The 16,291-nt window shown below is 47.8% G+C and overlaps 1 protein-coding gene across 7 annotated transcripts in view; it reads left to right on the forward strand.

Moving 5' to 3' along the window:
- grip1 (glutamate receptor interacting protein 1) overlaps positions 1-16,291 on the forward strand; it is a 438,725-nt gene that overhangs the window by 320,620 nt on the left and 101,814 nt on the right. For all 7 annotated transcript variants that reach the window (XM_086009244.1, XM_086009247.1, XM_086009242.1 and 4 more), the window contains one exon: positions 14,968-15,103. In XM_086009244.1, the coding sequence (XP_085865370.1) occupies positions 14,968-15,103 (136 nt within the window). The remainder of the gene's footprint in view (positions 1-14,967; positions 15,104-16,291) is intronic.

Consider the following 16,291-nt stretch of genomic DNA (forward strand, 5'->3'; position numbering starts at 1 on the left):
CAAGTGCTCTGCTATTACATCTTTTATAATAGACTCTAGCATTTTCCCCACTACCGATGTCAGGCTTACCGGTCTATAATTCCCCGCTTTTTCTCTACCACCTTTTTTGAATAGTGGGGAATTAGCTATCTTCCAATCCATGGATACTGTTCCAGAGTCTATCGAGTTCTGGAAGATGACCAGCAATGCATCTACTATCTCTAGGGCCACTTCCTTAAGTACCCTGGGATGTAGACCATCAGGCCCTGGGGATTTATCGGCCTTCAGTCCCATCAATTTTCCTAACACCATTTTCCTACAAATACTGATTTATTTCAGTTCCTCTCTTCGACTCTTGCGGATCTTCATACTGACTTATGCCATCCTGGCATTGCCCGTATGTTGCACTTTGTGCGATCTAAAAATCTCCCATTTTCTACGGAAGATGTGAAAAGAACGTGCTCCTCCTGTAGAATTCGTGCGGAATTAAAACCGCAATTCTTCCATCCATCGGATGGCTCGCTCATACACGCTATGCAGCCTATGCAGCGACTCAGCATTGACTTTAAAGGGCCATTGCCGTCCTCAACGCGAAACACCTACTTACTGACTATGGTGGACGAATATTCACACTTTCCCTTTGCTTTCCCCTGTCCCAATATGCTTACTTCCACAGTGATCAAATGCCTTGATCAAGTCTTTTCCCTTTGCGGTACAGCCAATTTCATCCGCTCTGATCGGGGTCCCTCCTTCATGTCAAGCGAACTCAAAAGTTATCTTTCCCAACGGGGAATCACCACAAGTAAAATGACACCGTACCATCCCATCGGTAACGGACAGGTTGAGAGATACAACGCTATCATTTGGAACGCTGTTCATCTTGCGCTGAGGTCACGCAACCTACCAGACCAGCAGTGGGAAACTCTGCTCCCTGACGTGTTGCATTCCATCAATGCAATTCCATCTACGTCTACCAATGTCACACCTCACGGGCGATTCTTCAGCTTCCAGCGTCGCTCCACCCATGGGACGTCTCTACCGTCATGGTTGGCAGCTCCCGGCCCCGTGCTGCTCCGAAAATTCATCCGATCGTCTAAAAACGATCCTCTCGTCGACGAGGTAGAACTCACGGACGTCAATCCCACGTACGCGCCCGTGCGGTACCCTGATGGCCGGGAGTCCACCGTTTCGCTCCGGGACCTGGCCCCCTGTCCAGCCAGTTCCATGGACCCAACTGATAGAGGGACCCGCAGGGATGATGCCGACACTCTGCGCTTCCCCGAAGATGACGCCCTACCTGGGACATCGCGAGATCTGCCAGCTGCCCCACCAGATCCACTCAGGGAGCCGAGCGCTCCCCATGGGATGGCCACCCGAGGCCAGGACGCCGGTCAATCCCCAGCTATCAAACAGGATGAAGCCAGTTCTGCGCCTGTGGGGACCCACACCCGGAGTCACGATCTCCCCAGCCTCCCTCGGGTCGATCAGAGCAACACGGGCCCTGTCGATCCACCGGTATGGATCAAGCGGCCTGGGGACCACGACACAGTCCGGGGAGACGTGCCTTCTAGCCATAAACAAAAATCTTAAAGACTGTGGCTATTCGCGGTCCGCCTAATCCGTTAAGAGGAAGTCGTCGGACTTCCAAATCTTTTAGGCAGGAAGAATGTTATAAATCTCATCATCATCAAGAAACTACTCATGAAATAACGCTGGACGGCCAGCTGGTGGCGCTGTCCAAGGAGTATAAATACTCGGGCGTGGGCCCAGCTTTCCAGGGACATTTTGTAAGACAAGGAACTAGTGAAGTACAACTAGACCTCCATGTTCTGAAACAAGTTGATTAAAGCCTTGCTTTATGCTCAAACCAAGTGCGTAGTGAGTTTTATTACGTCACACGCTCCAGGAATTCATCCGCCACCGTATTATTGCTAATTTGGTTTTGCCAGTCTATATGTAGATTAAAGTCACCCATGATTACTGTAGTACCCTTGTTACATGCATCTTTACTTTCCTGTTTGATGCCATCCCCTACATTACTACTACTGTTTGGAGGCCTATAGACAATTCCCACCAATGTTTTCTGCCTCTTGGAGCTTCTTAGCTCCACTCAGACTGATTCTACACCGTGATTTTCTGAGCCAATATCCTTTCTCACTATTGCTCTGATTTCATCCTTTACTAACAACGCCACCCCACCTTTTTCCTTTTTGCCTGTCCTTCCTAAATACGGAATACCCTTGGATACTCCGCTCCCAGCCTTGGTCATCCTACAGCCATGTCTCCGTGATCGCAATTATATCGCATCAGTTTATATCTATTTGCGCTGTTAATTCGTCTACCTTATTATGAATGCTTCATGCATTCAGATACAGTGTCTTTAGATTTGTCTTTTTAACATTTTTAGACATCTTAACATTTTTTTGTACTATGGCGCTATTTGTCTTACCCGGACGCTATTTGTTAGTGCACTCCTTTATTTGTACGCTCTGTCCCTTCCTGACACAATATGGTTATCCTTACCCCAAATACTTTCCTGCACTGCTTCCTTGTCTTTTCTCTTTAGCATTCTAGATTTCTCTCCAGCAGGACCCTCCCCCCACCCCACCCCTTATTTAGTTTAAAGCCCTATCTACCTCCCTAGTTATTCGATTCGCTAGAACTCTGGTCCCAGTATGGTTCAGGTGTAGTCTGTCCCAACGGAACAGCTCTCTCTTTCCCCAGTACTGGTGCCAGTGCCCAACGAATCGAAACCCACTTCTCCCACACCAATCTTTGAGCCGCGCATTCATCTCCCTGATCCTATTGACCCTATGCCAATTTTCTTGTGGCTCCAGTAATAATCCAGAGATTATGACCTTTGTGGTTCTGCTTTTTAATTTAGTGTATAGCAGTTGGGTGTTAATTGTATTCAGGAGGTGGGTATTAATTGGGGACTCTCTTGTATATACATATATATATATATGGGAATAGGCTGGGGAAGGGTTGCAAGCTTATCTTGGGGGGTGGGGAAAATGTGTGCACAGTATGTAATGTGTGTCTCTGTAAATAAAGACTTATATCCTTCACCAACTGGCTATCCAACTTTTTACATTTCCTATCCACAAAATACAAGATGAATCTAACCTGGCCAATAACTGTCCTGCCAATCATCAGTAAAGTGTGGAAGGATTCATCACCTAATTAGCAATAACCTGCTTACCAATGCTTAGTTCAGCTTCTGCCAAAGCCTTTCAGCTCGTGACCTCACCACAACCTTACTCCGAACATGGGCAAGAGCTGGATGCCAGAGGTGAGGTGATATAAAGGCAGCATTCAACCGAACGTGGCACCAACAATGCTGGTACTTCAATGACGAGTGGAGGCATTAAAAAAAAAAAACAACCATCTACACCCAAAGAAGACAATCCCTTCCTTCATCCATTCTTCCCACTCCAGTGTTCTGAAAGTGGCTTAATTGAGCTTTAAACTTATGAGTGATGAAGCTGCACCTAAAAATCTTCAGATCCTTCATATATTAGCAGAAACACATTTGGTCTGCTTGTCAAATAAATATAATGGCCCAGATTTTGTGGCTAGTGACAGCGCTGACCTCGAAGAAAGCTGCCAACAAAGATCTCGCGATCGCTATGGCGTGGATTTCATCATTCCCGACATTAATTTCATTCTGGTGTCATCTGTAGGGGATCTCTGACATTCAGCAACAGTGATGTCATTAAGCAGTCTAAGCAGCCAATCACATTGAAGAATTCTCACAGACAGCAAACCAGGAAGTAAAAAGCACTGATTATCCTTCACTTTAATCTTTTTACAGAGAGCAAAATAAAGATTGGGACATACACATGAGGTTAAGGTAGAAGCTGAAATATCATAAGCAAACTTCAAAAAAATAATGTTTATTTTTTTAAACTATGGTATTTTTATAATAATGGAGAAATTTGACATTCCACATATATAAAATTAGTTTTCCAGGGCCAGAGAGGTTGTTCAGCAGTAATTATGACATGGTACACCATTACAAACCCAGTTACACCTCATTTAACGAGGTTTAAATTTTTCAGGGGGTTTTACTGCGAGATTAGAGTATAAAAAGTGGAACTTCACGTGAATTCAAGTGATTTCTAAGATTTCCATCTGCGAGGACTTCAATAGCGCACCCCGTGGAGGAGCGGGGAATCACTGACAACAAAGTCTGGATTTCCGCGTTTAACTGCGCAAGTGCGGACGCCAGAGGTTGCTGTCAGTTTCACAAAGTAATGACAGTGAAGGCTGACAGTTTCGCTGTCATTACAACCGCAAAATCTGGTCCATTATCTTCTGGGTGCCCAACATGTGCCCTCTATTATGTTGCAGATATTATTGTAACCAAGTACAATTTTGGCATGCGCGCTAATATACCAGTACGTCTGATACAACACACATAGTGGGAAATTCCTTGGAACTGTTCCTGCTCCGCAGGCATTACTTCCCCGAAAAGTGTGGTAGGAACCCCCATTTATGCACATATAAACGGGATTGCCACTTCACTTCCGGTGACATAATGTCAGCAGAATGAGAGGAGCTCCGAGGAAATTGCCAGCCATAGTTTATGGATCCTTCATTAATAGAAAAACTTTATAAAATGCACCAGTCAATAATAAATACTCCATAACACACTGGCCCTGAATTTGCGGTCGGAGGCTTCCCGAGGGGAAATGCCTCCGATCCTCAAGTAAAATGCCCGCGCACCTGGTGGTCCGGGAGGTACAGAGATTCGCAGTCCTGAGCCTCTCTGGGTACCCCTGGGATCACGTGGGCCGGCCCAACCAATAGAAGAAGGGAATCCCCATTCATACTTATGGGGATTCTGTATGCACGGAAACCCCATGAGCATGAATGGGAATACCCCAAAAATACATCTACACATTGATGCGCTATCAATTACCCAAAAGACTGAGGTTAAGCGAGTAACTAACAGGCTTTTATGAACAAGAGAATGAAGGTGTGCCTCAAGTGGTCGACCAGTCCAGAATACAGAGGGACTGTGGAGCAGTCACCTTTATACCTGGACTTGTGGGAGGAGTCAGCCGAGGCATGTACAGACATGTACACAGTGGAATACAAACACCCGTACAGGCAGGTATAACAGTGGTTTACCACATTCACCCCTTGTTTAAAAATGAGTCCGGCGGGGTGAAGTGTATTAAAAGTTTGTGTATTGGAGTCTCTCCGGAGGTCTTGTCTGCCACTGTGATCGATGTGGCGACGGCAGGGGTAGTGAAGCTTCCGGCGTCGAGTCCCGCGTAGGCTGGGACACTGGTGTGTAGTCCTCGTGGGTGTTGAGCGGGTCGCGGGGCCCAGGCGTGCCGTCTGCTGGGGTTGGATATTGGATCGTGGGGGGGGGGTGGTAGTGGGTTACTGGGGCCCCCGAGGGTGCGAGGTCTCATATGGAGACTGTGTCCTCCCGCCCGTCCGGGTACGCAATGTAAGCATACTGGGGGTTGGCGTGGAGGAGGTCGACCCTCTCGACCAGGGGGTCCGTTTTATGGGTCCTCACGTGTCTTCTCAGTAGGACCGGCCCTGGGGACGTCAGCCATGGCGGTAGCGATGTCCCCGATGTGGACTTCCTTGGGAAGACAAACATTTTCTCATGAGGGGTGGCGTTAGTGGCAGTGCAGAGCAGTGACCGAATAGAGTGGAGCGCATCGGGGAGCACATCCTGCCAGCGGGAGGTCGGAAGGCCCCTAGACTTTAAGGCTAGCAGGGCGGCCTTCCAAACTGTCGCATTCTCTCTTTCCACCTGTCCGTTCCCCCGGGGGTTGTAACTGGTGGTCCTGCTTGTGGCAATACCCCTAGCGAGCAGGTACTGGCGGAGTTCGTTGCTCATAAACGATGAGTCCCGGTCGCTATGGATATAGCTGGGGAAACCGAACAGGGTGAAGAGGTCGTTCAGACATTTAATGACCGTGGCACTGGTCATGTCCGGGCAGGGGATGGCGAACGGGAAACGGGAGTACTCATCAATAATGTTGAGGAAGTACACATTGCGGTCGGAGGAGGGGAGAGGCCCTTTAAAATCAACGCTCAGGCGCTCGAAGGGGCGAGTGGCTTTTATCAGGTGAGCCCTGTCTGGTCTATAAAAGTGCGGTTTGCACTCAGCGCAGACTTGGCAGTTCCTGGTCATGGTCCTGACCTCAATGGAGTAAGGCAGGTTGCGGGCCTTGATGAAGTGGAAGAACCTGGTGACCCCCAGGTGGCAGAGGTCATTGTGGAGGGCCCGCAGTCTATCAATCTGCGCGCTGGCGCAGGTGCCACGCGATAGAGCATCCGGGGGTTCATTGAGCTTCCCGGGCCGGTACAAGATCTCGTAATTGTAGGTGGAAAGTTCGATTCTCCACCTCAAGATCTTGTCGTTTTTGATTTTGCCCCTCTGCTTGTTGTTAAACATAAAAGCAACTGAACGCTGGTCAGTGAGCAGGGTAAATCGTTTTCCGGCCAGGTAGTGCCTCCAATGACGCACAGCCTCCACAATAGCCTGGGCCTCCTTCTCAACAGCGGAGTGTCTGGTCTCCAGGCCCTGGAGGGTTCGTGAAAAGAAGGCCACGGGTCTCCCCGCCTGATTAAGGGTAGCGGCCAGGGCAAAGTCGGACGCGTCGCTTTCCACCTGGAAGGGGATGGATTCGTCCACTGCGTGCATGGTGGCTTTGGCAATGTCTTCCTTGATACGGTGGAAGGCTAAGCGGGCCTCTGCCGTCAAGGGAAAAGAGGTGGACTTGATCAGCGGACGGGCCTTGTCCACATAGTAGGGGACCCACTGGGCGTAATAGGAGAAAAACCCTAGGCACCTCTTCAGGGCCTTGAGGCAGTGGGAGTTCCATAAGGGGACGCATCCAGTCGGGGTCGGGACCGATGACTCCGTGTTCCACAACACAGCCAAGGATGGCGAGGCGGGTCGTGCGGAATATGCACTTCTCCTTGTTATACGTCAGGTTCAGGAGTTGGGCGGTGCAGGGGAATTTTTCGAGGTTTGCGTCATGGTCCTGCAAGTCATGGCCGCAGATGGTCACATTGTCCAGATATGGGAAAGTGGCCTGCAACGCATTTTGATCGACCATCCGGTCCATCTCCCTTTGGAAGACGGAGACCCCATTGGTGACGCCAAAGGGAACCCTAAGGAAGTGATAGAGGCGGCCGTTTGCCTCAAAGGCAGTATACTGGCGGTCCTCAGGGCGGATAGGGAGCTGGTGGTACGCTGATTTCAGGTCAATGGTCGAGAAGACGCGGTACTGCGCGATCTGGTTGACCATATCAGCTATGCGGGGGAGTGGGTAAGCGTCCAGCAGGGTGTAGCGATTTATTGTCTGGCTGTAGTCGATGACCAGGCGCTGCTTCTCGCCGGTCTTAACGACCACAACCTGGGCTCGCCAGGGGCTGGTGCTGCCCTCAATAATCCCCTCCTTCAGGAGCCGCTCCACTTCGGTTTTAATGAAAACCCTGTCCCCGGCACTGTATCGCCTGCTCTTTGTGGCGATGGGCTTGCAGTCGGGGGTGAGGTTAGCAAACAGTGGGGTGGGGGTGACTCTGAGTGTGGCGAGGTTGCACCTGGTGCGCGGCGGGCAGTTTGGAAGCTGCTGGCTGCGGACTGTGAGTGGGGGGAGGGGTCCCCCGTACACCATCATAACACTTTTAAAGTGGCACTGAAAATCTAACCCCAGTAGAACGGCAGCGCAGAGGTGGGGCAGGACCAGAAGTTTAAAATTATCGTACACAGTCCCGTCTACTAAGAGTGTCACCACGCAGTAGCCGCCAATGTCCGCCGACTGGGACTCGGAGGCCATAGAAACCCGCTGGTGCGCAGGCAGGACTGGGAGAGAGCAACGCCGCACTGTGTCGGGGTGGATGAAGCTCTCCGTGCTCCCAGAGTCAAAAAGGCAGGTTGTTTCGTGACCATTTACCTTAATGTCTATTGTGGACCGGGCCAGTTGGTGCGGTCTCGCTTGGTCCAGCGTAACGGAGGCCAGCGTAGGGGTCGGTGTGTCGCTGTGGGTATCAGATGAGGCGGTGTTGGGGGCCTGCTGCGTCCCGGCTGGCGTCCAAGATGGTGGCGTCCATGATCCCCATGTGGCTGGAGGCGTCCAAAATGGCTGCTGTTCCGGTGGTTCGCACATGGCTGGGGAGGCCCAAGATGGCGGCCCGCACGGCCCACACGCGGCACTGCTGGGGTTCGGGGTGGCTTTGGCCCTGCAGATGCTGGCGTAGTGTCCCTTCTTCCCGCAGCCCGAGCAGATCGCATTTTTCGCCGGGCAGCGCGCTCTGGGGTGTTTGGCCTGGCCACAGAAGTAGCATTTCTGGCCTTGGGACACTGCTGCGGCAGTTGCTGGGATGCGGCTAGGGTGGCACGGCGCTATGAGACGGTCCTACCGTGTCCCAGGCTGTCGTTCCCCGCGGCGTCCACGGTGCAGAGGAGCAGGCATCCATGCCCCGGTAGGCTGCATCCAATGATAGTGCGAGTTCAGAGGCCTTGTTGAGGTCACGGTCACTCTGCTCCAACAGTCGCTGTCGGGTGTAATTGGACCTGTGGCCCGCTACAGAAGCGTCCCGGATAAGTTCCTCTGTGTACACGGCGGCCTTTACATCCTTACAACCACAGGCCCGGCCAAGCACAGACAGTGCCTGAAGGTATTCCTCGGTCGATTCCCCAGGTTGTTGTTTACGACTCCCCAGGAGGTGCCTGGCGTACACCTCGTTCACTGGGCGCGTGTACTGGTCCTTGAGTAGCTTGAGAGCAGCCGTGTACGAGGTCGCGTCCTGGATGACTGAGTACGATCGGTGGTTCACTTTGGAGGTCAGGACATCCAGTTTGTCCTCATCCGATTTGACCGTTGCAGCGGAGGCGATCAGGAATTTTTCAAAGCATCTAAGCCAGTGAGCAAACTAGGTGGATGCGTCCGCCTCCCGATGGTCTAAGTCCAGGCATGCTGGTGTGAGGATCTTCTCCATTATAAAAAATCTTGTTAATAAAATTGATGCGCTATCAATTACCCAAAAGACTGAGGTTAAGCGAGTAACTAACAGGCTTTTATTAACAAGAGAATGAAGGTGTGCCTCAAGTGGTCGACCAGTCCAGAATACAGAGGGACTGTGGAGCAGTCACCTTTATACCTGGACTTGTGGGAGGAGTCAGCCGAGGCATGTACAGACATGTACACAGTGGAATACAAACACCCGTACAGGCAGGTATAACAGTGGTTTACCACACACATCAAATACATTTTTTTTTAAATCACATATTTAAAATGTATTAAAATATCATTCTTGACAGATTGCAAGTTCCGGGTTTTTCGCATGCGCTTTGCACACGAAAACCCAGAACTTGTGCGGCTCTTACGGGAGCATATGTGCCCATAGGGGTCGCAAATTACAGGCCACTATCCGTAAAATGCCCCAAATTACCATTCTAATGTGGTTCCATTGCAAGGCTTTCTATTTTTGTTAGTTTTCACACAAAGCCACTCCACACATTGCAGTGTCTCGTTTTATCAGCAGCTGACATTTCCAGTAGGACATTGCAGTCATTTTATTGGCTTTTCTTCTTGACAGACAAATGATTTCCTCAGACCAGAACACTCATTCTGCTCTAATTAATCATAACAATTCTATTCGCCCTCACAGTATGTCGGGGATTGCCGTAGCTGCATTCTGTGGATGTTTTTATCTGTGCTGTACATGAATGCCTTACTGCTAGCTGTTTCAGGAGATAGGAGAAAGAGAAAAAGGGAGAAAGCATAAACAATGTGATTGCTATGAGAAGCAGAGCTGTCGACATTGGACACATTTTTAGGCATGAATTACGGCTGTAAACTTGTGGCATTGCTTCACATCAAAAATCTGAACATGGTTAAAAGCAACAGGCTGCACCCATCACATGGGTCATGAGGGACGCTCAGTCTATGCTTTCGTCGGCATTTGCTCTCCTATTACTGCTGATGTGACTGTTTCAAATTACTGATATTCTTCAACTTTCATTAAAGCAAGTGAGTTGCACCTCGGTGGATCCTAGAATGTTACAGCAGAGAAGCAGGGAACATGAGACAGTTATCTAATCCCACCCTTTAATATTCCTCTTTTGTAAGCAACTTTCAAATTCCCTTTTAAAAGAATTTTCAACAGAGAATTCCATATTTTAACCAGCTTTTATGTAAAAAAAAAAAAAAAAAAAAATTCTCAGTTCTCCTTTAATTCATTTTGTGATTGTTCTATTCCTGGGATATGGGGGTTGCCCTATGAGGAGAGATTATTGAGTAGACTAGGCCTATATTCTCTAGAGTTTAGAAGAATGAGAGGTGATCTCATTGAAACGTACAAAATTCTTACAGGGCTTGACAGGGTAGATGCAGAGAGGATGTTTCCCCTGGCTGGGGAGCCTAGAACCAGGAGTCACAGTCTCAGAATAAGGGGTCGGCCCTTTAGGATTGAGATGAGAAGAAATTTCTTCACTCAGAGGTTGGTGAATCTTTGGAATTCTCTACCCCAGAGGGCTGTGGAGGCTCAGCCGTTGAAAGAAGAAAGACTTGCATTTCTGTAGCGCCTTTCATGACCGCTGGACGTCTCAAAGCGCTTTACAGCCAATTAAGTACTTTTTTGAAGTGGAGTCACCTTTGTAATGTGGGAAACACAGCAGCCAATTTGCGCACAGCAAGCTCCCACAAACTGCAATGTGATAATGACCAGATAATCTGTTTTTGTTATGTTGGTTGAGGGATAAATATTGGCCAGGACACCAGGGATAACTCCCCTGCTCGTCTTCGACATAGTGCCATGGGATCTTTTCGGTCCACCTGAGAGAGCAGACGGGGCCTCGGTTTTAACGTCTCATCCGAAAGACAGCACCTCCGACAGTACAGCACTCCCTCAGCACGGTACTGGAGTGACAGCCTAGCTTTGTGTTCAAGTCCCTGTTTAATTTGCGTATATTCAAGACAGAGATTCAAGGCATCCCTGCTTTTGTTACCTCTAGACTTGACTATTCCAATGCACTCCTGGCTGGCCTCCCACACTCCACCCTACGTAAACTTGAAGTCATCCAAAACTCGGCTGCCCGTGCCCTAACTCGCACCAAGTCCGTTCGCCCATCTCCCCTGTGCTTGCTGACCTACATTGGCTCCCGGTTAAGCAGCGCCTCGATTTCAAAATTCTCATCTTTGTTTTCAAATCCCCTCCATGGTCTCGTCCCTTCCTATCTCTGTAATCTCCTTCAGCCCTACAACCTCCCGAGATATCTGCACTCCTCCAATTCTGCCCTCTTGAGCATCCCTGATTATAATCGCTCAACCATTGGTGACCGTGCCTTCTGTTGCCTAGGCCCTAAGCTCTGGAATTCCCTGCCTAAACCTCTCCACCTCGCTACCTCTCTTTCCTCTTTTAAGACACTCCTTAAAACCTACCTCCTTGACCACCTGCCCTAATTTATCCTTATGTGGCTCGGTGTCAAATTTTTTGTCTTAAAATACTCCCGTGAAGCACCTTGGGACCTTTTACTACGTTAAAGGCGCTATATAAATACAAGTTGAAGAAGAAGATAAGATTTTTGGCTATTAAGGGAATCAAGGGATATGGGGATAGTGCAGGAAAGTGGAGATGAGGTAGAAGATCAGCCATTGAATGGCGGAGCAGGCTCGAATGGCCGATCATCTTTAACCTTGCCTGTTCTGGTGGGGGAAAAAAAGCCCTACCTTCTCAAATCTCTATTCATATTTGCAACACCTTATTGCTGTAACATTTTAGTGAATCTACACCACATCTCTTTGATTGCTTTTATATCCTTCCCATAATTGGGTGTTCAAAATTGTATACAATGCTCCCAAATGTGGCCAATATTGAGGATTTTTAAGGTTCAACATTACCTCCATTCTTTTGTATTCTGTGTCTCTAGATAGAAAACCAAGGGGGAAAATTTGGCTGCTTTGCTCCTCCCGTTAGCACGCTAAGAGGGCGCAAAGCAACTAGTGCCCGGGCACAGCGATGTTTGCGCCGTTCGCGAAATTGACCAGACATTTTGCAGTGGCTCTAAACACTACCGCCACGATCTCCTGCGCCCGCAGATCATGATGTCAGTCGAGCGTGCAACGCCCCGGTAGCACCCCGGACCGGATATTGTGTGGCACCCCCTGCCTTACCGCCTGCTGTTAGTAACGACAGGTTGAGGGGAGCGTTTTGCAGTCAGGGAGGGACTGGGGGAGCGCTATTTAAAGGCGACTGCTTCCTGCCTTTTTTTGTCGGCGACATTTTTGCACCACGCATTGTGAGAGAGAGAGACTTCTGGAGAGATTCAATGCTGTGTGAAGGAGTTTTGGGTACTGAGCAGCACTTTGCATGTTCATTTTGATTTGACATTCCTTGCATCGATTTAGAAGATACTATGGGGGTTGCACTCTGAGCTTTTTCCCTGGGCCTCTCCATTGTTCTTTCCAGCAGATTTGATGTACAGGTCTCTCCAGGCCGAGATTCAAGGCTGCAATGAGCAGGGTGTGGATGGAAAGCAAGATCGACCCTCCCCTTTAAGAACTGGCCAGCGCCAGTGTGTCTGTGTTCCATTGCTGACTGACATCACATGAGCTTCACCAGCGCTCTGAGGTAGCGCCTCGCTCCTCGGCTTTTGCGCCTTCAGACAGGTGTGTAACACCTGATTTAGCGCTCCAATCACCTCCAGGGGCGATAGAAGCCAAGTTTGCAGTCGGAGGTGATGATTAGTGCCAGGCGCTAAACATTGCGCCCGGCCGATAATTGCGCCCCAAGCGGGGCGATACCGAATTTCTCCCCCCAAGGATTTAATCGTCTTGTCTACTCGTGCGGCCACCCTTAACAGCCTGCATATCTGTAAACTAATCTGCTCCTTTCCCTATTAAAACTAATCACGCCATAATTCTAATGGCAGACTGTTGAGGCTGCCGCGGAACACGAATGGAGGCCGAACCGATCTGAGGAACACATGGCTTTTATTACATTCTCTTGAGAGATGGCTGCCCCAGCTCTTCTCTCTGCTAAACCCGAAAACAGAATGAGGGCGACGCCCGCGCTTTTGTGTACACACTGAGGGCGACGCCCGCTCCTTTGTCATGCCTTAAAGGCAGCATGCTTCTTAAAGGCAAGCTGCCCGATTTATTGTCCACAGACAGAAAAGTGGATTGCGCCCGTTTAGGTGGCGATCCGCCACAAGACTTCCTTTGTTGCTATGAATGGTGGGTAAACCCTGCATCCACAGTTTTTTCTTTTTGCTTTCTCTTACACTCCAGAAAAGGAAGGTAAATCAAGCCTTCACTGAATATAGTGTAAGTTTGAGACTGAGGACTAAGGCATGAAGGCTTGAGAATGAAACTCCTGCCGAATGTGGGAGAGTTGAGTAGCTGGTGATGGGATATGTCATCTTTAAACATAGAAACATAGAAGATAGGAGCAGGAGTAGGCCATTCGGCCCTTCGAGCCTGCTCCGCCATTCAACGAGATCATGGCTGATCATCCAAACCCTAGCACCCGGTCCCTACACCGACAGCCATCCCACCCAAGCCCTATCCCCGTAACCCCATGTATTTAATCCCCCCTAACACTAAGGGCCAATTTTTATCATGGCCAATCAACCTAACCCGCACATCTTTGGACTGTGGGAGGAAACCGGAGCACCTGGAGGAAACCCACGCAAACACGGGGAGAATGTGCAAACTCCACACAGACAGTCACCTCTTTACCATAATATTAACTATTTACTATGGTAGTAACTGATTCTATGGCGGTCTGGTGAATGTACAGAATGATGCCAAAGAACAAGGGAGATGCTGCAGGCTAGGAGGAGTAAATGACATAATTAGGGAAAGGGGGTAATAATCGTGAGAAAAGGCTGCAGGGGCGGAGAACTTCTCCTGCATTGTAAGTGTAGATGTGGCTGGAACTTGTTTTAGATCTGCTGCTGTGCTTTGTAATACATGCAATAATATCCCACTTCAGCCCCAGGTACAAACAGTTTATTTTTATTTGTTTCTCAATAACATTTTCTCTTCAGCTCGCAGAACTGTTGATTGATCTATTGAAGTCAGATACATCCACTTCTAGACTAATGCACTACACAATATAGATAGATGTAGGCAGCATTCTCGCATACCATTCTATTTCGCTAAATACAACTCTTACCAGTCCTTGCCGAAACATTCCCACAGACTAAGCTTTTACATTGAACGAGGGAGCATAACTGTACATTGGATACCTAGTTTTTTACTCTTAACATTTTGAATAGAGGGAATTGTTTGGGATATTTAAATTATAGCAAGGTTTTTTTGATTGTAGATCAAATAATGTACTAATGGACACTTTTACTAATGCATAAAGCAGTTTTTTTTAAATTCTAAAAGCAAATCCTCTTATGCAATAATTCTATTACTTGTTTTTGGTTAATCGCACTGTTGTTCTGTTAATTATCTCAGGATATCAACTCGTAATGACTCAATCACTTGATCCCCTGTTGGTTCAACAAGTTTAACCAGTGAGTAGCCCAAGCCACACAGGTCAGGAATGTGCCAGGTTTGATTCCTGGGCTGAGCTGGTTTCGTGGTCGGCTGCAACAGTTGAGTTTAATGCCCCTTGGTTATGGTGGTATAAACTGGCCAGGGTTCCTGCTCCTCTTGACCAACAACCCCTAATGGAAGTGTGTGTGTGGACTTCCGGTGAGGACAGAATTGCGGTTATTCCTTCCCCATAGCCTGCTGGCAACTACTGTCTAGGCTTACACCTGCAAAATGGCCACTTGGGCAAGGTACCCACGGAACAGTCCCCTAGTGAGTAGTCAACATCTTCAGGAGAGGAGAAAATTGGTGAGGGGAAAAGGAAAACATTTGGGGTTTTTGGTGTGAATTGAAGATACTGAATTGTAGAACATATGTTTATCATTCTATTTTCTGAAATGAGTATTAATAAACTTTTGCTTCTTTTTGGTATTAAGCAGTTGATGTGTTCTATCCGCAGAGGAATTCAAAGGTCAAACTATAGTAGAGTTGATGAAAAAAGAAGGCAGCACCCTGGGGCTCACAGTATCAGGTGGAATAGACAAGGAAGGGAAACCAAGGGTATCCAATCTTCGACCCGGAGGCATTGCTGCGAGGTAACTAAAGCTACTGTGACATTACCAGAGAGAAATGCAGCGGAGAGTGTGTTTCACTCTGTTCATGGGAAGTCTTTGTGCAGAGTTTTTTTTAATTCGTGGTTTGTGCTTCTCAATCTTTTCATCTTCTGAAATTTCTTGCATTTACATCACGAGGAGGCTAGGGCTGTGAAAATACAGCTGCTTTGTAACTGAGCCATCTTTTTGAAGGATGATGAGGGAAAACCAGTCGTTTTTAGCTTGCAATAACTCTTGCTGATTTGAGAAACAATAAATTAAATTCATTGTTCTGGTGACAGACTACATGAAATCATGATTTTTGCTACATTTCAAAACTGTGTTAATATGTTCTACTCCTGGTAATTCAAAATCATTTATGCACTAAAATAATTTGTATTACCCAATAGTTTGAGTCAAGCAAAGTAAATAACAAAGCATGTAGTAAAAACAAGGTGGTTGTAATGGGAGATTTTAATTTTCACTTCAACTGGGAGAAGCAGAACTGATCAAGTTGTAAAGGCAATGAATTTCTAGAATGTGAAAAGTAAAATCATTTTTGGAAGTTAACAAACGTGCAAGTTCCAAAAAGCATTCAGTAACCAAAAGGGTTAATCAGCGCAGTTTCATTTCAGTGATGTGTTCCAGTGGCAAAACACTTGCTTTGGGTGAATGGGACAGTTTTCTACAACAATATGTCTTAGTACCGACAAGGGAACGGGCCATACTGGATTTAGTGGTGAGGAGCGCACCAGAATTAGTTAACAATGTGACAGTAAGGGAACATCTTGCAAATAGTGACCATAATATGATTGAAGTTGATATTAGGTTTGAGAGGGAGAGTCACAAACCAAAGTTTTAAATTCAACTATGCCAAATTTTGAAGTGATGTGAAATAAGTTGACTACAGTAAACTGTGCTGAACTGTTAATGAATAAAACTACAAACAGTGGGAAGTGTTCAAAGAAAGAAAGAAAGACTTGCATTTATATAGCGCCTTTCACAACCACCGGACGTCCCAAAGCGCTTTACAACCAGTGAATACTTTTTGAAGTGTAGTCACTGCTGTAATGTATCAAAGAAGTATTTGGTATGATACAAAACCAGTACGTACTATGGGCAGGTAACTAGCTTGTGCCATTTTAACTGGCCCATCTGTCCAGTTTCTGCCAAGCAGATAGAGTTAAAATC

Source organism: Somniosus microcephalus, chromosome 16, assembly GCF_052327205.1.
Source record: "Somniosus microcephalus isolate GS21.2 chromosome 16, FLI_Smic_1.0, whole genome shotgun sequence".
Taxonomy (NCBI): Eukaryota; Metazoa; Chordata; class Chondrichthyes; order Squaliformes; family Somniosidae; genus Somniosus; species Somniosus microcephalus.